The sequence below is a fragment of the Pelodiscus sinensis genome, chromosome 7 (assembly GCF_052426305.1).
Source record: "Pelodiscus sinensis isolate ZL-2025 chromosome 7, ASM5242630v1, whole genome shotgun sequence".
Lineage (NCBI taxonomy): Eukaryota > Metazoa > Chordata > Testudines > Trionychidae > Pelodiscus > Pelodiscus sinensis.
Window position 1 is genome coordinate 2859698 of NC_143058.1, and position 16298 is coordinate 2875995.

The 16298-nt window shown below is 64.9% G+C and overlaps 2 protein-coding genes across 3 annotated transcripts in view; one reads left to right on the top strand and one right to left on the bottom strand.

Annotated features, from left to right (window-relative positions):
- The first annotated feature begins 201 nt into the window (after positions 1-201).
- LOC102452790 (keratin, type I cytoskeletal 18-like) lies at positions 202-10667 on the top strand. Its single transcript, XM_075932990.2, has 7 exons — positions 202-620; positions 6659-6741; positions 7596-7752; positions 7851-8015; positions 8096-8221; positions 8976-9196; positions 10532-10667. Exons 1-7 carry the CDS (start codon positions 264-266, stop codon positions 10551-10553), a joined length of 1131 nt encoding a protein of 376 aa, XP_075789105.1. The 5' UTR covers positions 202-263; the 3' UTR covers positions 10554-10667.
- A 1847-nt stretch (positions 10668-12514) lies between these two features.
- ARPC2 (actin related protein 2/3 complex subunit 2) overlaps positions 12515-16298 on the bottom strand; it is a 32536-nt gene continuing 28752 nt past the window's right edge. The window contains exon 10 of one of the 2 annotated variants that reach the window (XM_075932992.1): positions 12515-12950. In XM_075932992.1, the coding sequence (XP_075789107.1) occupies positions 12926-12950 (25 nt within the window). In that variant the 3' untranslated portion in view covers positions 12515-12925. Of the gene's footprint in view, positions 12951-15651; positions 15785-16298 lie in introns of those variants that run through there. The other variant, XM_089779628.1, reaches the window with a different exon arrangement.

Genomic DNA, 16298 nt, shown 5'->3' on the forward strand with positions numbered 1-16298 from the left:
GCATAGCCCCACCCTTCCTTCGGGGGCACGAATGTTCACTCTTCTATCCCCAACCTTATTTGCATAGCCCCACCCCTTTCGGGAAGGGGAATGGATTTTTCCCTCTTCCAGTCCCACCTCGGGCGGGGGTGGGGTCTGCAGCGCCGCCTTCCATTGGCCGGCCTCTACCTGTCCATGCAAATGAGGCTCCTGAATAATGCAGCGGCCGGGCAGATAAAGCGGCGGCGCAGCCCGGAGCAGGCAGCGCCCGGCTCCCCGCAGGCATGTCCCGGCCCCGCAGCGGCTCCCTGGCCGGCGCGCCCCGCCTGTGGCCCGGCTTCTCGGCCGGCAGCATGTACGGGGGCGCGGGCGGCTCGGAGCCGCGGATCTCGCTGTCCAGCCTGGCCGGCCTGCTGTCCCGGCAGCGCTCCCACATGGAGGCGCTGGGCGGGGGCAACCAGCAGGAGGCGCTGCAGGGGCTGAACGAGCGCCTGGCCGGCTACCTGCAGCGGGTGCGGGGGCTGGAGGCGGCCAACCGGGCGCTGGAGGAGGAGATCGCCCAGCTGCGGGCCCGCCGGGAGGGCGCCGGGCAGCGGGACTGGGAGGCCTGCGAGCGGCCCCTGGGGGAGCTGCGCAAGCAGGTAGGGGGGCACCCAGGGGTGGGGGCCCTGAGCTGCCGGGCTCTGGGGTGGGCCATGGGACCCTGCCCCATCCCCTGTCCAGGGCGGGGGCCCTGAGGTGGGAGAAGGGGGCCCTGCTGCCCTTCCTTAACCCCAGACACAGGCAGGGAGGTGGGTCTGCATCCGACCCCCATCAGGTCTGTGCTGGCTGCCTGACCCCCCTGGGGTGACCCGCAGGCGTGGGGCCAGCCCTTAGCCGCCCAGGCCCTAAGGGGGGACGGGGCAGAGACAGCCAAGGGGGCGGCGAGACGGACAGACGGGTTAGTGCGGGAGGCTCCGCCGACCTGCCATCCCATCTCCCCAGACTGGCTGTGGCTGCCTCAGGTTGCCATGGGGCACCGCCCCGGAGAGGCCTGGGGTCTCCTGGGGGCGGGGGAGGGAAGCTGGACTCCAGACGTTCTGTGCCCGCTGTGGCCACACGAACGGAGCCAAGCGGGGCCCTGAACCGTCAGCTCACCGGGGCTGTGAGTGGCGACTGGCCTGGCAGAGCTCCAGCCGGGTGCGGCTCAAACCTTCGGCCTCCCCCTCGCCCTGGGCCGGGCAGTGCAAGGTCGGGGTTAGTGAGGGTCATACTGGTGCCCTGGAGAGGCCTGGGCTGTCCCATTGTGTGGCGCACCCGCCTTCCAGGCCTCCTCCGGGTCTCGTTACCCCCAAAACCACCCTGGTCGGAAAATGGGGGCTCAGGGCCTGGCCCCTTAGGGTCCCCTTATGCCGGAGAAAGGCAGCCGCTGAGTCATCTGTCACTCCGGAGTCTTCGGCGGCTCCCCAGCTGTCTACTCTCAAGCTTTCCTGAGGGCTGTGCCCTTCTCCGCTCTGACTTGGCTTGCCTCCTGCCCCCTTTCACTGCCCGGAGTGATGTCTGGCTGGCACCACCAGCCACCAGGGTCCCAGCGTCCCAGCCCAACTACTGAAGAGTGGCCTGTAGCCAGGGCCCTTCCGGTTCAGCGTACAGCACCGAGCGCGGTAGGAACAAGTAAGTGTCGTGCGATGTGTTAGTGTGCACGGGCTTCACCAGTGCCTTTTCGGGGGCCTGTGGAACACGAGGCCGACGCACCCCCGGCAGATCTCTGCCTGCCCTGGCTGAGACCCACTGGCCTATCCCAGCGGGCCAAGGAGAGGAGACGTCGGTGCCTGCAGACAGCAGCTGGGCGCCAGACGCTGCAGAAACAATCCCTCTCGTCCTCTGAGACTTTGCATCCCCGCTCAGCGCAGCGGGCCGGCTCTTGCTGCCTCACTGGCCTACAGCCAGCGCTTCCCCTCCCCCGGGTGTGGCCGTCTCTGGGGCTGCGGGTTCCTCGCTCGCTGGAGCAGCCCAGCCCCGGTGTCCGTGTTCTCCCCGCCTGCCAGTGTAAACAGGCGCAGAGCCGGATTCCCCTGCGTTGCACAGATCTTGTCAGCTGTCCTAGCAGCGTGAGCAGGGATCCGGGCGTGCCCGAAGGGTTTCAGCAGACCGGGAGTCAAGCGGAAGTCAGGGTCACTGAGGCACACACAGGGTCAGAGGCTCCAAGGCCAGAGGGACCATTGGGGTCCAGTCGGACCCCGCGGCACAGCCCAGGCTACACGCACTGATGCCTTTCCAGTCTGAACGGGTCTCGCTGGCTCCTTGTCTTTCTCTGCCAACTCGCAGAGCCTGTTATGACACATCTTCTCGGGTACCTGGCCTTGCTCGGGTCCTTTGCTCAAATAGGTTTGTTTTTCTTCATGTAAATCATTGCTCTGGGGTGGGGTGGGGGGTTCAGTCTGCAGGCTGCCCCCAGGAGAGAGGACCGCCCCAGTCCTTCCTCCAGGGCCACTGCAGCTCAGAGGTGCATGTCCCCTGGCTGTGGGACAGATACAGACACTCTCTGAACTATATAGTTGACAGCTGTCCCCTTTTCCACCCCCACCCCCTGCTGGCCCAGTGGGGTTACAGCTGTCTTGGGCTTCATCGCTGGCCATCTGCTGCCCCCTGTGGTCATGCTGCAGTGTAACTGTCCCTCTTACCAGACCCCTCCCTTTCCATTTGATGAGAAACAATCCCATTCCAGGCACATCCCATTGTCCTAGCACAACCAAACGCTGACCTTGCTTTAAGTTATGCCAAGAGGAAGCTGTATCCTGAATTTGGTGGTCCTAGCTCTTACCGTTTCTGAGGAGTTCTTGAACCAACGGACTCAGGGACAGATGCACATTCCTAAAATATAAAGTAAGAGGTGTTCTCCATGGAGCTACTTCTAGACTGTAACCAAGTAGCCTTCTCTTTGTTAAGGTAAATGGCAGGAGTGCTCGGAGTTTGTCACAACAAGGCATGTTGTCCAGCCCTTTAATCCTTCTTGCGGTATCTCTCCGAACCCTCTCCAGTTGATCAACCTCCGTCCTGAGAGCAGAATCCCTCCTCAGAGGCAGCCCTGGTCTAGGCATCCTGCAGCCATGGGGATTCCCTGGGTGCAGCACAGCTAGTCGAGGGGGCTGGCCTGCAGCTAGATGGGTCATTCACTATGGAGTGTTCACCGAGGATCAAAAAGCACAAGAATGGCCACCCTGGGTCAGACCAGTGGTCCAGCTGGCGCAGTGTCCCATTCAGAGGCAATGAACAGAACAAGGCTTTTTTCAGTGATCCATCCCGTCATCCCGCCCAGCTTCCGGCAGTTAGAGGCTAGGGACACCGAGAGCAGGGGGTTGTGTTCCTCCCCATCCTAGCTAATAGCCACTGATAGACCTGTCCTCCATCAACATCTCTAGTTCATTTTTTTAAACTCAATTCTACTTTTGGCCTCCACAACGACCTGTGGAACTCCTTGCCAAGGGATGACTAGGCATGTGGCCTTCTGTTTGTTTCCAACCGGCTGCCTATTAATTTAATGAGTAACCCCAATGTGTGTGATAAGTGAAGGAGTAAATTACACTTCCTGATTCACTTTCTCCACATCATTTGTAATTTTCTGTCTTTTTCGTGAGCTGAACACTCCCGATCTGTCTAACCTCGGACCGTCCACAGCCTGCTCCAGATTGCTCATCATCTTCATCGCCCTTCTCTGTCCTCCCGCAATTTCTGTTGGGTCTTTTTGGATCCATTCTCTCTCTCCCTCCCCTAATGGATCCTGCTTTTCTGTTTTGCAACGTGCATTACTTTGCATTTATCAACCTGCCGTTTTGTGGCAGGCGGGTTTGGGAGTTCTCTTTGTACCTCTGCACGGCCCTCTTCAGCAGGCCGCAGACTTTTCCCACCTCTTTCTTTTTCCAGATCATTCACAAAGATGTTGAACGTCCCTGGTCCCAGTACAGAGCTGTGGGGGACCCGGCTACGTACTACTTTCCACGGTGAAAACTGACCATTTAGTCCTACCCTTAGTTTCTGCTCTTGTAACCAGTGACTGACCCCCCAGCGGGACTTTCCTCTTACCACGTCGGCTTACTTAGCCTCAGAGCCTGCGGGGGACCCCGAGAGAGGCCTTTGGAAATCCAAGGGCACCAGGTGCATGGGACCCCCACTGTCGCCCTCTCTGACAGCCTCGAAGAACGCCCATGCCTTGGCAAGGCGAGTCCCCTTTACAAAATCTGTGTTGACCTCCGCCTCCACCCCGGCATCGTGTTCCACTCTGGCTCTGCTCCTTCTGTTCTCTGCTCTGGTAACCTGTTTGGGGGGTGCTGAAATCCTTCCTCCTGCAGGCTCGGCCCTCAGCGTCTCCAGGCAGGTCTTCCAAGGCTAGGGCTGCGAGCCGGGTCCAGCTGTTCCCCCTCCCCCCCCCAGTTTCCATTGCAAACCGTGTTCTCCTTTCCCTCTCCGCCACGGTGCCAGCCCAGCAGTGGCTGCATTTTGGGGCTGGGTGACAGAGCCCTGTATACTGCAGTCAGAGGCCACCTCTCCCCCTGACTTCGCTGGAAAACAAGAGCATCCGATTCAGGGGAGTGATTTGGTTAAATATTTGCATCCCAGCCGGTAGAGGAGGCTGGGGCCTTTGTCTCCCCGTCCCTCTGCTGCTGCATTTGCAACCAGGAAGGAGGGCCAGTCTGAGTCAGATGGAAAGAATCAGAATACTAGAACTGGCAGGGACCTCGAGAGGTCGTTGAGTCCAGTCCCCTGCCCTCACGGCAGGACCAAGCATCATCTAGACCTTCCCTGGCAGGCGTCTGTCCAACCTGCTCTTCAATGTCTCCACAACCCCCCAGGCAACTTATTCCAGTGTTTCACCCCCAGACAGTTAGGAAGTTTAAGAGGGAAGGCACCGGAGCCAGGTGCTCACTTGTTAAAAACCCAGCAATTCGCCAAAGGTGGATCATTTCCACCTGCAGGGGGCAGGGCTGACTATCCATTGACGGATGGAGAAGGGCCACAGTGTTAAGGAAAGCACCCGGGGACACTGAGGCACACGGATCCCAGGGGCCCGGGCAGCAAAGGCCTTTGTGTTGAAAATTCCCCCCCGGGGCTCGTTGGAGGGGCGCTGGGTGCCTGTTGCCTTCTGTGAGCGGTGACGGGGTCAGCACCTCCGGAAGTCAGACTTCCGCTGCTCACGTCCCCCCCATCTCTTGGCCCCCAGAGCCCTCTGCGAATGTGTCCCATCAATCAGCGTCCTGCGGAATCGAGGGGCACCTCCGGCGTTGTCTCCTACCTCCACGGGTCTCTGAGCCTGCCCCGAGCTCCGTGGAGACAGGCCTGCACCGGCAGAATGGCTCCCGGGCGGGGCAAGAGACTGCCCACGTGGGACACGGGGATCACGTCCCCCACCCCTGAAATGCGGCTGCTTCTGGGTGACACTGCAGCTGTCTCTGGCTTGGCCACCCCTGCTCATGCCAACTGGGACCCTTGCCGGGGGCCGGAACAGGGGTGACGCTAAGAACGGTTCTTGGAAGAGCCGTGGCTCCGGTGCTGTCCACGGGAAGGTTCCGTGGACTCGGAGCAGCGGCTCCAGCCCCGTGGGCAGGCCGCCGCTAGTTCCCAGCTGCCTCCACAGGCCTTCCCCATCTGACCAAGCACCCCGGGGGTCCAGGGAGGGGGTGCCCTTTGCCTGGTGCCCCCGGCCAGTGAAATACAGCTCCCCGGCCCCATGCAGCCACCTGCCCTTGACTTGACTTTGCTGTCGCCCAAGGAGCCCGGGGCGGGGGGCAGATGAGAACAAAGGCCGTGTTTTGCTTTGCAAATGAGCCAGTTCCTGAAACGCGAAACCCGCTGGCAGGTTCCTGCCGGGCTGGAGCAGCCAGGTCCGAACTTGTTTCCGAGGGAGCCACGCGGAAGATGGGATCCAGGCGGAGATAAGGGCCCGGCCGGGGCATGTGTGTAGCCACCCGGGAAATCCTGGCACTTAGCGGCAGGAGCGCTGGCGCTCGGAGGGGGAAGGGCGGCCCAGGGGTGGCATTTCCCCGCTCTCCACAGCCACAGCCGCCCTGGCACTTGGGGTCACTGCGCCCGTTCTCCCTGCCCTGCTTGGCCCGGGAGCGGGGAGCCAGCCGGCCTGGAGCTGCTGGGCAGGCAGGAGGGGTGCTAGGGCGGGCTGGCGAGGCAGCTCAGGCGTGCTGTTGGGGGCAGGGGGAAGGGAACGGGAGGGCCCGGGCCAGGGGGAGCAGTGGCTGGCCGAGGGAAGAGGGACCCGGGTTTGCCGGGAGGGGAGGCGGGCGTTGGAGGGGCTAGCCGCAGGGAGAAGGCCTGGAGCAGGGTCGGACTGGGTGCCTCCAGCGGGCGCTGCCAGCCCTAGACTCCGGGGCTGTGGTTCTAGAGGGGATCAGCCCTAAGGCACAGTGCAGGCGTGGGCGGCGCTGTGGGCCAAGGCCACGCAGGACTCCCGCCCAGCCCGGCCGCTGGCCCGAGGAAGGCCATAGGCCGGGGCGTGGACCCCCCGTGAGCTGGCCATGGGGGCCTCTGCAGAGCCGAGGGCGGGGCTGTGGGTCCTCCCCTCTCTCGGGGATCCCGCCTGGCGAGGGAACGTCGCTTCGCTGCCGAGGGGCCCCGGCCGTGGGCCGCGGAGAGGGGCCGGCTCTCTCCTTCCCTCCGGCTCCCCCGCCTGACGCGCCGGCCTCTCCCGCAGGTGGAGGACCTCAACATGGACAACGCCAAGCTGCTGCTGCAGATCGACAACGCCAGGCTGGCGGCCGACGACTTCAAGGTCAAGTAAGTCGCGTCAGCCGGGCCCCTCTGGCCGAGCACCCCCAGAGCGGCGGCAGGGAGCAGCCGGGATCCTAGTGCCCGCTGCTGCCGCCGCCCAGCTCCTGCCCCGCAGCGCTCGCCCACGCACGTCCCAGCGCAGCCGAGGGGGACGACCCCCCCACGCTGGGAGGCGACACCCCCCCGGCCGGGGAGAGGCAGGTCGGCCTGTCGGCATCCCCTGCAGGCCTGCACATCTCCAACTCCGCTCTGCGCCCCACGATTCTTCGCTGGAGCAGCCCCCGTGGCTGGGCACCAAGTACCCGGCCACTTCTACCCCCGCGCCCCTGAGCTCCAGGCACCTCTGCAATTTGGGTTCTCCTGGGGGTTGGAAGGTGATTCCACAGGGCCATTGCTCCCGCGAGGAGCAGGCGCAGGGCAGGTGCTCGGCTGGGAGCGGGCTCCGGGAGGAGATGCTCACCCCGAACCGCTAGCTTCAAGCTCTCCGGCCTGTCCAGTCCTAGCTGGCCCCGTGGCTTCCCCTCCTCGCTCCTCCGAGGGCGGGACGAATGCCCTGCCGGCTGCCTCGGGGGATCCTGCCCCTTTCACAAAGCGAAGGTGGTTCCTTCCCCACAGGGCAGCTCCCTCCCCTCCCCGTTTCGACAGCGGCTGGGCCTCTCCAGACTGGGGGATGCCCCTCCCCGTGGACTCGGGGCCTGCACGGATCTGCAGGCTCCAGGGGCGCTTGCGCCGTGCTGGCTTAGCTCAGCCCTGTCGCCCTCCAAGAAGGCTCCCTGCAGGACGGGGAGCCGGCGTTGGCCAGGCAATCTGCCCGAGCCCCGCCCCTCCGGCAGGGTCTGACCCCCCCCTTCCTCCGCCAGGCTGGAGACGGAGCAGGCCGTGTGTGACAGCGTGCAGAAGGACACCCAGGGGCTGCGCAAGATCACGGAGGACACCAACTTCCTGCGCACGAAGCTGGAGCTGGAGCTGGAGGGGCTGCGGGAGGAGCTCGCTCACCTGCGCAAGAGCCACCAGGAGGTACGGGCTGGGCGGGGGGGCAGGGGGGCCCTGCTTCACCCAGGGTGACGGCCCTCGGGGCGACCGGCGCCGCGGCTCACCCGCTGCCCTCTCCGCAGGAGGTGGAGGCCCTCATGGCGCTGATCGCCAGCTCCGACGTGACGGTGGAGGTGGATAACCCGCAGCGGCAGGTGCTGGGCGAGAGCATCGCCCGGATCCGGAAGCAGTACGAGAACGTGGCCGACCAGAACCGGGCCGACGCCGAGCAGTGGTACAAGGACAAGGTGCGGGGAGAACCGCGGGGCGCGGCGGCGAGGCCGGGCCGGGCCCTGAGCTAACCCACCCGCCTCTCCTCTCCCCGCAGTTCGACACGCTCACCCAGGAGGCCAACGCGAACACGCAGGTGCTGGAGGACGCCAAGAGCGAGCTGGCCGAGCTGCGCCGGCAGCTGCAGGGCCTGGAGCTCGAACGACAGACCCTGCAGAGAATGGTGAGGGGCCCTGCCGCCCCGGCTCTGCGGCTGGCAGCACGCGCTGCTTCTGCGGGCGGGCCGGACGCGGGGGATCCCCCCAAGAGCCGATCCTGGGTGCGGAGTGTCCTGCCCTCTGCGGACGAGTTTTCACGCTCAGCGCCCAGCTCCCAGAGCTTTGCCCCGAGCCGGGATGGAGTTCCACGTCCCCGCAGGGAGCATCGGCCGCGTCTTCGCCCCCAGCCCCTGCCAGCTTGGCCCCGCAGCGCCTGCTACGCTGCCTCTCTGGCGCCAACGCGGCCAGCCTTGGCAAGAGCCAGGCCCTCCCCGGGAAAGGGGCCTTGCAGCCACCCAGCGAGCCGGCCCTGATCCCAGCCAGGTGGCCGCGGCAGGAGCAGCCGCCACACACCAGCTCCAGCGGGGACGGAGGCTTTTTTAAAAATAGCTGCCCCGGCTTCTCGGGCTCTGCTGGCCAGGCTGGCCACTAGCGGCTCCGCCACCAGCCTCGCCCCGGCCCCGACGCGCAGTCCAGGGAGTGCCGAGGCTCACAACCCAGTGACCGAAGGGCTCACTACGGGCTGAGCCGAGCCTTCGCGGCCAGCGAGGAAAAGGCGCCCGTGGCAGGCGGCCGGGTGGCCTTGCCTGAGTGCTGGGTCTCATCGGCATCACTCCACCTCCCCACGCTGCTCGGTGGGAGAGGGGCCAGCCCCGGGCGGCGGGACCCTCCCCCTGGCCACAGGCTGAGGGCGCCGCGCTCTGCTCTGCTCCCCGCCAGGTGGACACGCTGGAGCACGCCTTGAAGGACACAGAAGGCCGCTACGCGGAGGAAGTGGCCAAGCTCAACCAGGTCGTCGGCAAGCTGCAGCACGAGCTGGCCGCCTGCCGGGCGGACCTGGAGCGCCAGGCCCGGGACTACGAAGCCCTGCTGGATGTGAAGAGCAAGCTGGAGAACGAGATCAGTCAATACAGCCAGCTGATCGAGGGCGTGGTGGCCAGGTACCGGCCCGGGGTGTTACAGACCCTCGGAATTCACTGCTTCCCCCGTGCCTGCTCCGGCCCCAGATGGGGGATCTTCCTGCCCCGTTCAGGGCTGTCCCTCTGCCCCGCCAGCTCTCACCGTGCTTGAGGGGCGGGGCTCCTTGCCGGCTGCAGGACGACGGGGCGTGGGCTCTGGATAGGAAGAGCGCGCCCCGTGCCCCATCAGCAGGCCAGGATTCTAAGCTCGTGCGCCAGGTGGCAAGGTGCTGAGCAGAGCAGGCAGGGGTGGGGCGTGGTGTTTTCACCCGTGGACTGAGTCCACGTGGCTCCGAGCAGCAGTGCGAGCCCTAAGCGTCAGGCCGGAACGGTGTTTGTAGCACGGAAGTGAAGCAGCAGCCACCGGCCTGCAAATCCCATGTCACGATGGTGGCAGGCGCCCAGGCAAGCGGGGGCCACAACCGGCCCCTGCTCTAAGCAAATCACCACGGGAGCCGCCCCCACACAAACGTGGCCATGGTCTGAGCATGCCGGGAGGAGCTGCTGACTCCGGCCTGTGTGGACAGGTGAGCCCACGTGGTACCTCGCCAGTGGGGAGCCGCCTGCTTTGCCGTGCATCTGTCCTAGTGTCAAAGCGTGGGCAAGCTTCCTGGAGGCTCACGAGCCACGGACCAGACCCGTGGCCTGTCCCGCCACTGCTGCTTCTCTCCCGGTGCCGCCGTGCCTGGCAGCCTGGGTCTGCCCTGTTTGAAAGGCGGAGTGGCAGGCGGGTGGGGTCACCGCCCTGCACAGCCAGTTGCCAGGGCGGGGGTGCCACGAGGGAGACACCGCCGTGGGACATGAGGCAGGCTGGCAGAGAAGAGCTGCTGAACCAGAGGCTTGTTAGGCCACAAGCCTGAGCCGGCCTCTCAGGCCAGCCCACGGCCTCACCCTTCCCACAGAGCTGAGCCCAAGTCGTGGTGCAGAGACCAGGGCCGCCCTGCTGCTGGCTGACTCCCGCTGTTCCGGGTCAGCTCCCGGCACTTCCACTTAGACCCCCAGGGCTGGCAGACACCTCTGGAGGCAGAGTCCAGCCCCCCACCCAAAGCAGGGCCAGCCCCCACTCAATCAGCCCAGCCAGGGCTTGGTCAAGCCGGGACTTAAACACCTCTAGGGATGGAGATTCCACCCCCTCCCCAGGGAACCCAGCCCAGCGCTTCCCCACCCGCCTAGGGAAAGAGTTTTCCCTAATCTCCAACCTAGACCTCCCCCACTGCAACGTGAGCCCATTGCTCCTCGTTCTGCCCTGGCTGGCGCGGAGCAGAGGGGAGCTGCAAGCCGGGCCCAGGCTAACAGCCGCTCTCCCCCCTCGCCCAGGTTCCAGGAGGCAGAGGGTTAAGGAGATGGATGCGGAAGCGACGGCGCAGCCACCGGGAAACGCTTCAGTCGAGTGGCAGATCCTGCTCTGCCGGTGCGGCGTTTGGAGGCGGCTTTGACCCGGTGGGGGTGGGGGTGGGGGTTTGGGCTCCGTGCTGGGCTCCGCGGCCCAATAAAGTCCTTCCGAGAACTTGCTCCTGGTACCTCTGGTGTGTCGGGACGTACCACTGCGCACTCACCCCGGGGAGCCAGCAGGGGGAAGCTCCCCGATGGTACCGGCCAGCCCATGCTCTTCGGGGAACGCCGGATGGGGCTCGGGGTGGGGCCTGCTTGAGAGAGGCGGGGCAGCCTGGGGATTGCTGCAGTGCACTGACCTGGGGGCTGCTCTGGGGGAGGGGCAGCAAGGGAAGTGACCCCCAACACACCCCACCCCTGCCCGGGGCCTGGAGGGGTTTCCTACCCTAGGCCACGTCATCCCATGGGCCTGCAGGGGTGCACCACCAGGCAGTGCCCATAGCAGCATCCCAGGCACATCACCCCACGCCTGGGTTGACACCAGCCCGTCCCCTGGAGTGACCACTAGCTTAGCGGTTCTTTGTCGGGTGCCAGGACCCAACCCCGCTGAGTGGCAGTGAAGGCACCAGCGCAGGAGGGCGGGGGGCTGTTCCGGGCCAGCCCCAGGGCTGCCGCCTAGCACGCGTGAGAAACCAGCCCCAGCCCTGCCCCTCCACTGAGCACACTTAACACAGGGCGCCTGCTTGGCACAGCTGGCTCCCAGGCAGGCATGGAGTCCCTCGGCACCCGCCAGGAACCAGAACCGCCGTGCAGGGGCTGTGACACGAGCAGTCCCTGCCCCCAGGGTGCCCACCAGGACAGCCTGCAACAGGAGAGGCGCATCCCTGTCAGCTCTCTTGAACCCACAGGAATGAGCGACAAGCGCTGCTCCAAGCTTAGCGCTCTGGTCTGCATCCTGGCCCGAGGGGTAGCCCCTCCGCGGAAGGGGTGGGGAGTGTGAGGCAGCAGTGAAACGCCTGGAGCAGGGGGTGCCCGCTGCAGCTCTGCCCACTCTTCCATCCTGCTGGCACCAGCGCCCAGCGAGCATGCACAGAGGTTCCGGGCCAGCGCTCACCAACCCGGCCATCGCGATCGACTGGCAGATCCCAGAGCCTCTGCCAGTCGAGTGCGCTCCGCAGGCAGGCTGGCCGGGCGCAAGCACAACGCTGCAGCAGGACCATGCTGCCTCTGACACCAGCCCTGGCAAAGCAGTGTCCCTTGGCTGGGAATGGGCCAACAGGGCCAGGCTGCAGGCAGACCGTGGAAACCCCTTTCTCCCTCCAGGGGTGCACACAGAGAGGGCCTGAACTCAGCCACGTTTCCAGGAGCAGCATGGGGACAGCTTGCGCCTGAGTCCTGCTGCACTGCCAACCGACCAGCAGCAGCCTGAGCCCCTGCCCCAACCTCCCTCCAGCACCCCAGTCCCTGGCCCAGTCCAATAAAAAGTAGGGAGGGAGGGGAGTAGCCAGGGCTTCAGGGAAGGGGCGGGATAGATCTTGGGTTGCCGGGACAATGAACTTCAGCATACAAAGGCTGGAGATCACTGCTCTACACTGTTCACTTTTCACAAGGGCACAGGCCCATGTGCACGATCGGGGGTATCAGCCAGCAGCAGTTCACACTTCTACCCCAGCAGCAGGGGGAAGGGTCCCATGTAACATGGCAGGGGAGAAAATTTTCTCCCCCTCCCTTTCAAAATCAAAACAACCTTTGCTCCAACTCTGGAGCCATTCCCTCCTGGGCTGGGCCCAATTTCAGCCCCAAGTCCTGAAGATGACCCAAGCAGGTGGAAGTGCTTAGACCAAACGTTTGTTCCACCTTCATTCTGCCCCGGGCGGCAGAGCCGGCTCCCGTGTTGCCCCTGGGACGGGCTAAGTGGGGCTTCCCCCAGTCTGCTCCATGTCCCGTTTCCGTACCACCCACGAGCAGTTAAGATAGAAAGATCTCCTTTATTAATGAACCCACAGCAGTATTTCTTCAGCTACAGAGTTTTGAACTCAGCTAGTCAGAAGAAAACAAGTTAATTTCGCAGGAGTCTCACACGAGATCCTGAAACTCATTACCAGTAACATATTGCAAAGCAAAACAGCCTGAAAAGGAAAAGAAAGAAAAAAGAAATGGATCCAAACGGAACGCAGGTTGGTTTGTGGTTTGGAACTAGTAAGTCCTTGCAAGCATAGCTCGATTCTGCAGATTACTCCCCCACTGCCGTACAAAACAGACCCCGATTGGTTGAATTCCTTAAGCGCCCGGAGAGGTGCCCCGGGACAAGCTACGATGATCAGGTAGCGAGTGCTCCAGCCTTCTGTCTTCACCGGCCGCCTCCGCCACGCCCCGGCCTTAGCGGGATGAGAACGTCTTCCCCCTGTCGGGAGCAGAAGGGCAGCGTTAGGGGGGTTCTTTGAGCAAGCGCTCCAGGGTCACGCCGAGCCCTGCGTTGGGCATACCGGCCCCTCGCAATGCAGGCCGGACCACGTCGCGTAGGAAGGGGGCTGGGGAGGCCACCACAGCGGTGAGGACATGGGGAGCGTGTCCGAGGGGTGCTCGGCAGGCTGCTCTGAGGTGCACGGGGCTGGGAGATCGCCAGCCCAGGGGAAAGGAGACCAGAGCAGAAAGAAGAGGCCCCGGCTCCGGCAGGCCTAGAAGCAGAGGACAAGGGGCAGAAGCCAGCGAGCGAGCAGCCGGGGGGGGAGGGGGATGCCCCAAGGCGCAGGGTAACCAGCCGCAGTCTGGTTCGCTTCCCTCGGGCGGCCGGGTGACAGTAAGTGGAGGGAGGCTCCGTTCGCTACAGCCTGCTCACGAGCGTGGGTAACAGCAAGGCCCCCCCCGGGTCTCAGCCCCAGGAACACGATGATCAAGGGGGAGGTCTGGTTCCATGGTGCAGGCAGGACAGCTGACTCCCAGCGGGGAGCCCTGGGCTTGCAGGTCTAAGACTTCAACCCGGCGTTCAGGGGTTTCTGCCTGACGTCTGCCCCCCCCCCCCCCCGCAGCGTGCAGACCCGTGGCAAAGTAACGATCCCTGAGTGCCTCGCGCCCCCCCCCCCATGAACGTGGCGCGCTGTGGGACACCCCCTGCCCACCGCTTCCACACAGACGGGCACCTGCCGGGGCTCAGGCGCTAGAGGCGCACGCGAGAGTAGAGACGAGCCGAGTGCCCGCGCCGGGCGTCCCAGGAGAACACGGCAGCTGGGTGCTGCAACGGGGCCCCCAGCTCCAGGCCCAGCCCGCTGGCTGCAAAACACCAGGCGCCTGTTCGCAGGGTAACCGGGAATCCGGCTCCGGGGCTGGCAGCAGTTCCGTGGCCCTTTGCGCTACTGAAGGTTTAAAAGGGGCCCTGGCGGTACCCGCTGGCCGGACACCGCTGCGTCCGCAGCCCCAGTACGGGGGATTCTCTTCCCCCAGCCCTGCGGAGCCGGGAGCTCTGCCGCTCCCCTTCCATGCAGAGCGGTGGCTTTGTCCCTGCTCTGGGTCCCCTCTCCCCGCTTGGGGCTGGGTGCGTGGGGCGCCGGGCAGCGTGCCCCCCAATCTGGCTCTGCTCCGGTGGCCTGGACGCAGCTCTCTGCACAAAGTGCCACAAGGGACACAGCGGGAGGAATTCCAGACCCAAGCCACGGAGGGGCCCTGCGCACACAGCAAAGCAACAGGGCTCGGACCCTAAGTCCCCGGGTCCCACAAGCTCAGACCTGCCAGCCCCGCGGAGTCCTGGGACTCAAGGTTCAAGCCATGGGGAAGGCAAGGGCCTTAGGCCAGAGCCTGGGCGTATGCAGTGGTGGGATGCTCCCTGGGGGCGTCGATGCACTGGCAGATGCGAGCAGAACCACTCGCCAAGCCCCCGACGCCCCCAGAAACGGGCCAACCGCCTTCTGGAGAGCGACCGCAGCGAGCGCCCACAGCGAGGGGCACCAGGCAGCTCCGCCCCTGCCTCCCCAGGCAGCCCGTGGTGCGAGGAGAGAACGGTACAGCATTTACCCCCCGGCAGCTGGCATTCCCCGGCTCACACTGTTAACGCCACGTGAATCCGCCTGACACTGCAGCCCACGGGAGGGACCCTCGGCAGCTCCCTAAGGCCGGGGGGCCCGCGGCCAGAAAGAGAAGGCTGCCCCTCAACAGCAGGGGGTAATCGCTTGGGTTAAAAAGGAGCCTGGCCGCACTGACAGAGCGTGGGGGGGACTTGGAAGCCTGTGGGGTCTCCCCTGGCGTCCCTCCAGGATGTAGGTTCTCCGGCTCCTCCCCAGAGGTTGGCCGTTCCCCACACAAACCTGCGCGTTTCTATGGCAAGACCCCCAGGTATCCCTCCTCTAGCCAGGACAACCTGCTGCTGCAGGGCCTCCCCTTGCTGCCCGGGCGCCAACGTCTGCTTTGGGAGCTCTGCGGCACGGCGGACGCACGCTCCAGAGGGCTCCGCGCGCTCCCTGCGAGCGCCGACGGACACGCCTGCTTTCCCTGCCCAGGCGGAGCCAAGGGCACCATGCAAACGGGGTTAGGCAGTCAGGGCGATGAACCCCCGCCCCGTCCTCATGCCCTTCCTTCCTTCCAGCCCCAGAGATGCTTGTAACCTGCCTTCTCAAGCAGGGTTCACAGCCAGCACTGTCACCGAGATGGGAGAAGCCCGGCTCCTTTCACCAGCCACGGGCGCGCTCAGGGAGCCTGGAGAAGGCCGAGGGTCCCCGCCCGGGACCTCACCCGGCTCGAACGCCACTTCCAGCCACGAAAGGCTATTTCCGCGCTGCCCGGTACACCCGGCCACGCTCCGTCTGCCGGCGGGAGCTGGTCCCGAAGCTCACCACAGCAGAACGAGCCGTAGGGCCGGGTCTCCGGTGGCACCGCGTGTAACCCGAGCACCCCAGGGCTTTACTTCTGCGGGGCGAGGAGAGAGGCCGCGACAGCGGGCATCAGACACCGCTCGTGCCAGTGACTAGTCAGCTCCTGGACAGTCACCCTGCTAGGTAAGCAAGTAGCATTCGAACGCCCGACGGAGACCACAGGCAGCGTGGTCCTGGCCACGTCCAGCCCCCTGCTTTCCTGCCTAGCCCTCGCGAGGACTGACTCCAGCTGCCTTTCTTCTGTACCTAGCTGCTCTGTCATCTCTCGGCCTCAACTGCTCTGCCTGCCAGCCTTTGCCTCTGGACCGGGACTCCTGGGCGGGACTCCGCCTGCTGCAGGGAGTCGCCAGCGAACTGCCTGGCATGGAAGAGGCGCCTGCGAACAAGAAGCGAGGGGGGATAAGCGAACAGCACGGCCGAATACACGAGGGGGGACGAGGTCGTGACCCAGCCCCCCATCAGGGCTGCGCTCTTGGATCCAAGCCTCCACAGCCCTCTTGGCCCCCATGCCTGCCCCGCGGGGGGTGCCCTAGCCGTCCTCGTCAACCACCGTGTGGTTACTCCAGGCCCCCCAACGGCCTGAGTCCAGACCTGGCCTGTCCACCCACCCGCTATCCCGCAGTCTAACGGTTTGGACACGCCTGGAAACGGCCGAGACGTCCCGGCTCCTCCTCCTTCGGGCCCCAAAGCGGCGTTTAAACCGTCACTGCGCGCGGTGGCCAGGAAGAGGTCTGAACTCCAGGCCTGCGAGGGCCAAGCTTTCTGATGAGCACAAAACCCCTGCAAGACACTGTCACAGAAGCGCTTCCGTCCCTTCCCTGCAGACCCAACGAGTACAACCCCCCAGTGGGGAGACCTCAGCCGGCACATGCCCATGGCACAGGGCCCAG

Excerpts from the sequence above, each read along its gene's own strand:
- LOC102452790 (XM_075932990.2), top strand. The coding sequence starts at position 264 with ATGTCCCGGCCCCGCAGCGGCTCCCTGGCCGGCGCGCCCCGCCTGTGG. Across the intron at positions 621-6,658 it reads TGGGGGAGCTGCGCAAGCAG|GTGGAGGACCTCAACATGGA; the intron begins GTAGGGGGGCAC and ends CCTCTCCCGCAG. Across the intron at positions 9,197-10,531 it reads ATCGAGGGCGTGGTGGCCAG|GTTCCAGGAGGCAGAGGGTT; the intron begins GTACCGGCCCGG and ends CCCCTCGCCCAG.